The sequence below is a fragment of the Triticum dicoccoides genome, chromosome 1A, assembly GCF_002162155.2.
Source record: "Triticum dicoccoides isolate Atlit2015 ecotype Zavitan chromosome 1A, WEW_v2.0, whole genome shotgun sequence".
Taxonomy (NCBI): domain Eukaryota; kingdom Viridiplantae; phylum Streptophyta; class Magnoliopsida; order Poales; family Poaceae; genus Triticum; species Triticum dicoccoides.
The window spans coordinates 503,829,723-503,840,260 of NC_041380.1; the positions used below are offsets into that span (position 1 = coordinate 503,829,723).

Below are 10,538 nucleotides of genomic sequence, written 5' to 3' on the forward strand. Positions count from 1 at the left end.
GTGCTCAAACACCCAAGAGTAAAAAAATCCACACAAGAAAGTATAGGGGAAACAAATATCCTTTGGTGGAAGTGTAGATCTAGGTCTCCTCCTTCAATCCCTAGCAAATCAACAAGTTTGAGTGGCTAGAGAGAGAGATCGGGCAAGAGAGCTTGAAGTGCATTAATGGTGGAGTGAGAGAGGTCAAAAGTGAGAGTGGTAAGTGGGAGAAGCTCTCTTAAATACCAACCCTAAAAATCCAGCCGTTGCTGCGTTTTCAGCCCCGCAGCGGTACAACCGGTCCTTGTCCCGGTACAACCGGGACTCACGGTGTAGCTGCAGAACCCTACCAGGCGGTACAACCGGTCCACTAGGCGGTGGTACCGATTAAGAGAATGACCGGACCAACCGCCCAGCCACCGCACAACTACCGCCTCGAAACAGAGACGAGACCGGTACTTGAGCGGTGCAAGACCGGAACAACCGCATGGCCCTGAGCTCTTGGACGGCGAAGTTCTAAGTGGAAGAACCGCTCAGACCACCAGTGGTACCGGTCATCGAGGATCGACCGGATCAACCGGGCCATCACCGCCCGAGAACCGCATTAAAACATAACCTTGAGCGGTTCTTGAGCGGTGCATGGCCAGAACCACCGTCCTTGCCTTTGTCGAGCAAGGTGGCGGTACCACCGCCCGGAGGCAGCGGTACAACCGCTCGGTCAAAGCTGGAGAGCGTCAAGGTACAGCGGTACAACCGCTCCAGGGAGCGGTACAACCGCTGGGAAGAGCGGAAACACGAAGGAAAGACAGGGGGAACTCTCTCTCTCACAACTGATGAAGACAAAGGAGGGGTGAGGAAAGTGTACGTGAACTGATTCCCCCAGAGCTTCCTAATGAGGATTCCCTCTTGATAGTACGGGTACTCTACGACCAAAGAAAATAAAAGCGTAGAGGACACGTCTTCGATCTTTTCCTACAAGAGGCAATATCAATCTGATGTAAGCCTAAGCATTGAGAACCTGAAACATATAGCACACGATTAGACCACAAAGGGTTGTCATCATCATCCAAAACATAAAGTAGGGAACTGCCCTTTCACTTGGCATCATTAGAACTCATACATTCTGATCTTTGTGAGATGACTGGTGTGTTGACTAAAGGTGGAAAGAAATACTTCATGACATTGATAGATGACTCCACTAGATATTGCTATGTGTATCTGTTAAACACTAAAGATGAGGCTCTACACTACTTTAAAATCTATAAGGCAGAAGTTGAGAATCAACTTGAAAAGAAAATTAAACAAGTCCAGTCAGATCGTGGTGGAGAGTACTTCTCGAGTGAGTTTGATTCTTTCTGTGCAAAACACGACATTATTCATGAGAGGACGCCTCCCTATTCACCCCAGTCAAACGGGGTTGCCGAGCGGAAAAACCGTACCCTAACTGATTTGGTTAACGTCATGTTAGATACATCGGGTTTATCCAAGGCATGGTGGGGGGAGGCTATATTGACGGCATGTCATGTCCTGAATAAAGTTTCGACAAAGGATAATGAGATCACTCCCTATGAGAAATGGGCAAAGAGAAGGACAACACTCTCATACTTGCGTACTTGGGGCTGTTTGGCGAAAGTCAATGTGTCGATCCCCAAAAAGCGTAAGCTTGACCAAAGACTGTGGACTGCATTAATTTGGGCTATGCTAAGAACAGCGTTGGCTATAGATTTCTAGTAGTGAAATCTGAGGTACCTGACCAGAAGGTCGGTACAATTATGGAGTCTAAGGATGTTACATTCTTCGAGGATATTTTTTCTATGAGAGATATGCAAAGCACTTCTAGACAGGAATCTGAGGAGACTCCTGAACCTGCCATCCCTATGGAATATTATGAACAAACACATGATGAAAATCCTGAGGAGGATGACAAGGAAACCCTTGGTAGGGGCAAGATACAAAGGACTGCAAAGACCTTTGGTGATGATTTCTTCGTGTACCTCGTGGATGATACTCCTTCTATTTCAAAAGTGTATGCCTCTCCAGAAGCTGACTACTGGAAGGATGCGGTCCGTAGCGAGATGGATTCCATCATGGCTAACGGGACATGGGAGATCACTGAGCGTCCCTATGGTTGCAAACCATTGGGATGTAAGTGGGTGTTCAAAAAGAAGCTTAGGCCCGATGGTACGATTGAAAAGTACAAGGCTAGGCTTGTGGCCAAGGGTTATGACTAAAAAGAAGAGGAAGATTTCTTCGATACTTATTCACCTGTGGCTAGACTGACCACCATTAGAGTATTACTCTCATTGGCGGCCTCGCATGGTCTTCTCGTCCACCAGATGGATGTTAAGACGGCTTTTCTAAATGGAGAGCTAAATGAGGAAATCTATATGCAACAGCCAGATGGCTTTGTGATAGATGGTCAGGAAAGAAAGGTGTGTAGGTTGCTGAAATCTTTATATGGCCTGAAGCAAGCACCTAAGCAATGGCATGATAAGTTTAATACAACTCTGACATCTGTTGGTTTCGTTGTTAATGAGGCTGACAAATGTGTATACTATCGCCATGGTGGGGCGAAGGAGTTATACTGTGCTTGTATGTTGATGACATACTGATATTCAGAACCAACCTCAAAGTCATTGAGGAGGTCAAGTCGTTTCTGTCTCAGAACTTTGAGATGAAAGACCTTGGTGTGGCTGATGTTATCTTGAACATCAAGCTACTGAGAGATAATGAGGGTGGGATTACACTTCTGCAATCCCGCTATGTTGAGAAGGTGTTGAGTCGTTTTGGATATTCGGACTGCACACCATCTCAAACACCATATGATCCTAGCGTGTTGATTTGAAAGTCCAAAGGCACGGCTATAGATCAATTGAGATACTCTCAAATCATTGGTTCATTGATGTACCTAGCGAGCGCAACGAGGCCTGACATCGCGTTTGCTATGAGCAAACTGAGCCAATTTGTTTCCAAATCGGGTGATGTACATTGGCATGCTGTTGAAAGAGTTATGCGCTATCTGAAAGGTAGTACGAACTATGGACTTCACTATACCGGATACCCGTCGGTACTTGAAGGATATAGTGATGCAAATTGGATCTCTGATGCTGATGAGATTAAGGCCACAACTGGGTATATGTTTACTCTTGGAGGTGGCACTGTTTCCTGGAAGTCTTGCAGGCAAACGATCTTAACGAGATCGACTATGGAAGCAGAATTAACAACATTAGACACATCTGGTGTCGAAGCAGGATGGCTTCGAGATCTTTTGATGGACTTGCCATTGGTTGATAAACCGGTTCCGGCTATCCTTATGAACTGCGATAATCAGACTGCCATCACCAAGGTGAAAAGTTCAAAGGACAACATGAAGTCCAACAAACACATAAGAATGAGATTAAAGGTTGTTAGAAAATTAAGAAACTCCGGAGTGATAGCGTTGGAGTATGTCCATACGGCTAAGAATCTGGCAGATCCCTTTACGAAAGGGCTATCAGGTGTAGTGATAGATAATGTATCGAGGGAGATGGGTATGAGACTCACATAAGTTGCCATGGTAGTAACCCAACCTATGTGATCGGAGATCCCGTGAATTAGGACCTGGGAAAACAAGCCAGTGGTGAACTGAGGAGAGTAACTATACTAACCCACTCCGTTGGAGATGCAATACTCTCGATACTGTATGGTAGGATAACTACTGTCTTAATGTGTTCCGAAGCTTATATAAGCAAGATGCTATCCTACAGAGCGATCTTTGGAGGAACACACCTATATGAGCCTGACTGCTGGTCACAGTCTATGAGATTGGGGTGATCTCTAGTAAGCTCATGAATAGGCCAGGAGTGTGACTTATATGCTCCACCCGAGGGGTCAGCCTTCGGCAGCCTAGTATTAGTAAGACATGTGGTGAAACTTCTTTACGCCAAACTGACAATTCAAGGCATAGTCCATTGTTCAGTTGTGAAGGAGTGTAACTACTTGCTCTAGGTGAAGCTCAACCTTAACATGTCTTCACTGAAACACTGGTATATAAAACAGTAATTGGAACAGAGGACACAATGGGCCCTCGAGATCTGGTGGGGGATTGCTGAAATTTGAGATGGGCTCTAGGCCCATATAGCAATTTCTGAAAAAAGCTCTAAGGGCCCATGTGGGTTATATGACACTAGGTGTAGTGGGAAATTTAGTCCCACCCCGGAAGTGGAAGAGGAGTTGGACCTCCTTATAAGGGTTTCTCTTCTACATGCTATTGGAGCTTGAGAAGAGAAGTGGCCCTCGCGCACTCCTCCTCCGCCGCCCGCCTCGCCACGCCTTGTCACGACGCGACGCGACGCGCCGCCGGTTGCGGGATTGAGCCGAGCCGAGCTCACACCTACGCTCTTATTTTTGCCAGTCACTAACGGAGAGTTCTCTGACAGTTGGGCCACGATCTGAGACGTCAGATCGTGGGCTGTCACGGACTCGGACGTTCGAGCCCGCGTCTCTCCACGCGGCTGCGTCTATATAAGTGTGCGGTGTCTCCTAACCCTAGCCACCACGAACAGATCACATCTGCTCCACGCGCACGCCCACCGTCGTTCCTTTGCTGCTGATGCCATCGGTGACTCCATCTCGTCCGCCGCATACACGGTCGACGGGAGAGCAGGTCTCCGAAACCACACCCTTCTGGTTCCTGTACGGGGTGAGGGGCGAATAGGTTTTTGGGCAGCGATTACACGACTGCTCGCTTTCGATCGTCTACTTCCTCTACGTCCGCGTCGCCTTCATCATCACCATGTCCACCGACGCCGAACGTGCCGCCGCCGAGAAAGCTGAAACCGACAAGAAGGCCTCCGAGGACGCCGCTGCTGCCACCAAAGCCGCGGCCTCTGCATGGCCTACTGGAGGGTATAACTCGTTTATCCCGCTTCTACTGTTTTCTGTTTTAGTCATGCTAGCGTTATACGTAAATCTTTCTGCAATTAGCGTAGTATGTGCTAGCTTGACTGAATACCAGTATGTGTTTATTTGTGTCAATGTCATGCTAGTGATTTACTCGTGGATTAATTTAATCGAGAAATTGCCTATTTACTCAACAAAATCAACTACCATATCATCTCAAAAGAGAAAATCATCTTTTTTTAGGGGTACAGAAAATCATTTTGTACATCTCATTCCTAATTGGATGAAGCATAGAGGAGTAGGAGCATGATGGATCATCGATGGATGGGAATGAAAGAGCCAACCGGTTGTACTGTACTAGTACATTGCCACACAAATGCTCAGCCACTGTATTTTTCGACATTCGTGAATACATACCCTCTTGTTACTACTCTCTCCGTTCCGAATTATTTATCGCAGGTATGGATGTATCTAAATATATTTTAGTTCTAGATATATTCATTTCTACGACGAGTAATTTGAAACGGAGGAAGTACATGCACAGATGGTCTGAAACGAATGTTGTATTTTCTCCGGAATACTGGCCCTCAAAACCGATTAACTCCATAAGTTTTCTGTTTTCAGGACCTAGCCGATCCCTCATCTGCTTTATAACTCCTAAAAAGTTTAACGTCGGTCATTGCTTATATTTACTCGGTCGGGCTCGTTCTTAGGATGATTTTCCCCCTTTCCTGCGCTCGCTGCTCTCCCCCACTCGGCCGCATCCACTCCGGCGCAGTTGTCCTTGCCTCCACCGGTGGACAAGCACCACCGCAAACACGACGTAGCGCCCGCCGTTCCTCCACCCACTTCGATTCAGCTGCCACTCGTCGCCACCGCCAGAATGGACGTATCTATGCACGTCACTGTTGTTGCCGGTTTCGATGCACCCAGGCCTCGGCGCCATCACGTTTCGTTGGAAGTCGTCGGAAACCGAATCGTGCAGTAACCCGAGCGCTTTGCGCAGCCTCACGGTATTTCTGCCTTCTCTCTGTGCTCGCATCTCGCCGGCCGTTGGACTGCGGGCGCATCCTCGTCCACCGGTTAGTCGGGCTCAGTCCTCACATATTAACTTGTCAGCAAGCCTCTGTAGGTCATCAAGTGTGATGATTGTTGGCGGCTGTTGTTGCGACGGGTCTCAAAGGCGGTAGAACATCCTGAATGGGTTTTCTAATTATGAAATGGACAAACTAAGTGCAATTCTGTGCGGTTGTTCTTCAGTTCAAAGCAATTTGTGGGACATGGGGTTTGTGAGCATGAGCTGACATGCCCCAAAAAAAAAACCGATGATCCTGTTTATTTTATGCTTTCGAAAGCATTTTGGAACACCAATTTTGTTATTTTTGCCTAGACTTCTATGAATGTAATTTTCATCACAAAAATTTGCATGCATGTGAAACCCACATCCATGTTTGCTGACAAAAAAGTTCAGATGGTAGCAGAACAACATACTAGTCTGATCAAACTGAAATGAAAACATAAGTCTGCATAATTGACCGCCTAGAGATCATCATAGATGAAGTAAATTGACTGATAAGGACTTGTCGATAGCTAAGTCAATCAGCACTAGCAGAAAAGAAATTCATTTTTTAAGGCAATTTTAAAGACAATTTCTTTAGTGACAAAAGACGATTTCAAAAATGCAAAATGTTTTTTGTTTTGAATTTCTTGGACAGATAAGTTAAACAAGTGTCAATTTTTGGGAAGTGCCCTTGGTCTTCAGAAACAAAACAAGGAACTGACAAAATTGCACTAGTTTGCAGCATAGTACAGTGCCACATTCTACAAGGAACAGAAATGTTCAGCCATGTTATATATCTCCAGATATCTTCTTGTTTCTACAGATGATGTGAAAATGAATGCAAATACTTTTCGCTCCTCACATAAATCCTACATGGCCGTGAGTATGTGTGTTCCAGATCACATAAGTACGATGGTTTTCCTCCCAAATTATTTTTGAAAGAATCAGTTGGGACATGAGGGCACCGCACATAATAACATGAGGCACAAGGTTACCAAACATGCTGGATGAGCATGAACCAGTAGGGACAGCAAGCACATTCCACGCAGAAGAAAACATGATTCACAAACTGGGGCTGGAAGCTATGATCCGAACAGAAATATGGCATCACAGAATATGATTATTAAAAAACAGTAGTAGCACGTCCAAAATCCTAATTTTGTCATGTGATTCGATTCGATCATCCACGAATAAGATGCAACGACACCTCACTAGTACCATATATATTGGTCGTCCCACAGTTAAGATGCAGTTCAACACTATGGTACTACATTGATTACCTAGGAAGCTAAGATAAATTGCCACTGGCCGTCCACAAATTAATTAAACAATCAGTAGTAGCATAGCAGCAGAGTAATCTGACTGAACCAACTGAACTGAAATCATAAGGTTGCATGTACTAAACGACTAAGATAGGAGGAGCATGCAGAGGAATCATAAGGTTGCATGAACTAAACGACTGATAGGAGACACGGTTCGCAAACTGGGAATGCACTTCATTAGTATAGATTGCAATCATATGATCGGAACAAAAAAATGGCATCACAAAACATGATTAAAACAGACAGTAGCACGTTTGAAATCCCAATTTTGTCATGTTCAATTTGATTGAATCGTCCACAAATAAGATGAAGCTAAGATAAGTGTAAATGGCATCACAAAACATGATTAAAACAGACAGTAGCACGTTTGAAATCCCAATTTTGTCATGTTCAATTTGATTGAATCATCCACAAATAAGATGAAGCTAAGATAAGTGTAAATGGCATCACAAAACATGATTAAAACAGACAGTAGCACGTTTGAAATCCCAATTTTGTCATGTTCAATTTGATTGAATCGTCCACAAATAAGATGCAGCTAAGATAAGTGTAAATTTATTGCGCATGTACAGAGACCGTAAGTGTACATAAGGAGAAGATTACATACTAAAAAATATGAGGAGCAGATTACTAAACTTGCTGGAAAAGGGTCATCATAATGTGCCTCATGCATCCTCCCAAACAACCAGCAAATGTAGGATGCAGTCCATCATGAGTTTCTCAGTGACTGTGGATCAGTTATCACAATTCACAACAATAAAATATATATATAACTCTTACGCCATGCAGAACAAGATTAAGGAATGAACATTTAAAAAATAGCAACTGAGGATGCAAACAAAATTAATCCAGATTACTATCCTATGATCAAAGCAAATGCCATCCCAGACAAATGATTAAACACATGGTTGTAGCTTGTCCAAAATCCCAATTTTCACATGCGCTGAAACTGCAACTCCATTCGGCTGTCCCACAGATAAGATGCATATCAACATTACCCCTAATGAAGCTAATTAAAATAGGCATGGTTCTCCCGAAATTAAACACAGATATTAGCAGCAGAATAAACTGGCCGAATTGAAGTGATATCAAAAGGTTACATAAACTAGACAGCATAGATGAACAGAGCGACTGATAGAGTGATTCAAAATAATTAGGGACATCAGCACACCACACATAATAACACAAGGCACAATAGGGCGGGTGTTTACCTCATTCTAAAATAACACAATGCAGAAGCAGAAGGTCTGAATTAACGGGGAAATCAAGCAAATTGTGCCTGGTCAATGCTTCCAGTCCAAGATAACCAGCATGTAGGAAGATTACAAAGATGTTGGTGACTATATATGGATCATCACAAACACCATGCATCAGAAAACACGATTCCCAAACGGGGGATGCACGCCATTAAGAGATCTTGCTATCCATGCTAAGTCTACGACCGGAACAAAAAAGTGGCATCACAAAACATGATTATAACAAGCCCGAAATCACCATTTTGTCATGCAATTCAATTTGATCATCCATGAACAATATGCAGCTACGACATTGTACTAGTACGACAGATGAAGCTGATTTTTTAAGATACCTCCTGCGATTTGATTCGATCCTCCCATTGATAAGATGCAGTTCAACATTACACTACTACATTGATTACCCCTAATAGATGAAGCTAATATAAGTTGCCACGGCCGCCCAGGAATTAGTTAAACACAGATAGTAGTAGCATAGCACTGAATAAATCTGACCAAACTGAACTGAAACCACAAGTCTGCATAAATGAGTGATAGGAGGGGCATGGCTTCAAAAGGGGTCCCACCACCCTTCAGTCCCATGTCGACAGCGTCGATGGATCAGGTGAAGTAGTGGGCTGGCTAATCTGCAGTGAGATGAATCGGACTGTCAGATTGATGCTCGTGCCGCCGGTACACCTAGGGAGGAAGAAGAGAAGAGGAAGGTAGCGGACCTCAACTCCTAGGTAGGCGCCACGGTCGGTCAACTTGGCGAGGCGGGCGAGCTCCTTGCGGTCGAGGAAGCGGGAGAGGACGGCGACGGCGAGGTCGATGTGCTTGATGGCGAGGGCCGTGATCCGGTTTGCGCGGCACAGGTAGTCGAGCGCCTTGTCCACGTCGCCGTCGCTGGCTACGTGACGGGTCTTGGCGGTGGCGTCCGGGTCGTCGGACAGATCGGCCTTGGCGAGGCTCTCGGTGGCGGCGGCGACCGGGTCGCGGGGCTTGCCGGGGACGGGGGCCTGGCCGCCGACGAGGCACTCGACGCAGCGCGGGAGGTGGTGCTCCTCGAGCATCTTGACGGCCAAGATGGCGGACTCGACGCGGGCGATGGCCTGGGCCTGGGTGGTGGGGCGGGCCGGGAGCTTCTGCGCGAGCAGCGCGTCGTAGAGCTGCTCGTCGGGCAGGAGTGCGAAGGCGATGTTGACGGCGGAGACGGCGCGGTTCTTGACGGCGGTGTCGAGGCAGACCGAGAGCATCCTGGCGCCGGGATCCAGGCCGAGGTAATAGACCTTGAAGACGTCCGAGGCGATCTGCCCGAGCCTGGCCTCGGCGTCGGCAGGGGTGGGGGCGGGGGCGGCCCGGTGGCGCTCCAGGCGGCGGTGGAGCTCCAGGAGGCGGTCGCGCTGCGTGCGCACGTTCTTGGCGGCCATCATGGCCTGCATGAGGACCAACTCCAGGTTCTCCTTGCTCAGCTCTCGCGCCATGGCCGCCGCTCCGCTCGTCTCTCTCTCGCTGCGAGCGTGAGGCCGGAGGTGAGAATTCTTGGGGAGGAGAGGAGAGAAAGGTTGGAAGAGCAGCGAGCGCCAGGCGGATCCGGTTGCAGGGGATGGGCCCACCAGCCAGAACAGGAGGGGTAGCGTGCTCCCTCCGCTACCACAGCAAGACAGACCTCCTCGCTCTAGTAAGTTGATTTTCGAAATCTCAAAATACTAGTCCATTTATAATAGAATGAACATTCGAAAACATATGATTCCAAGCAAGGAGGAATATGTTTTCTTAGCACTGCCTTGTGGAAACAAATATTGTTATTACACACATCTTGATGCAAAAAGTAGGGGTATAAATGGCAAGCCTTGTAGAAACAAATATTGTTATTACACACATCTTGATGCAAAAAGTAGGGGTATAAATGGCAAATGAACGGTGCTCCGCAAGTCCTGTTTAGTTAGCTTCAGCTAGCTCGATTGTTCATTTTCTTCGGAAAAAACTTGATTGAACTGTTAGACCATAAGTGTATTAAATGGACCTGGTTTACATCCCTAGCAAAAACAACCCATCCGCGCA

General features: G+C 46.3%; 1 protein-coding gene across 1 annotated transcript; it reads right to left on the reverse strand.

Moving 5' to 3' along the window:
- Positions 1-8,732: 8,732 nt before the first annotated feature.
- LOC119310152 lies at positions 8,733-10,118 on the reverse strand. Its single transcript, XM_037586005.1, has 2 exons — positions 9,209-10,118; positions 8,733-9,121 (listed from the first exon to the last, which is right to left on the reverse strand). Exons 1-2 carry the CDS (start codon positions 9,956-9,958, stop codon positions 9,068-9,070), a joined length of 804 nt encoding a protein of 267 aa, XP_037441902.1. The 5' UTR covers positions 9,959-10,118; the 3' UTR covers positions 8,733-9,067.
- Positions 10,119-10,538: the final 420 nt, after the last annotated feature.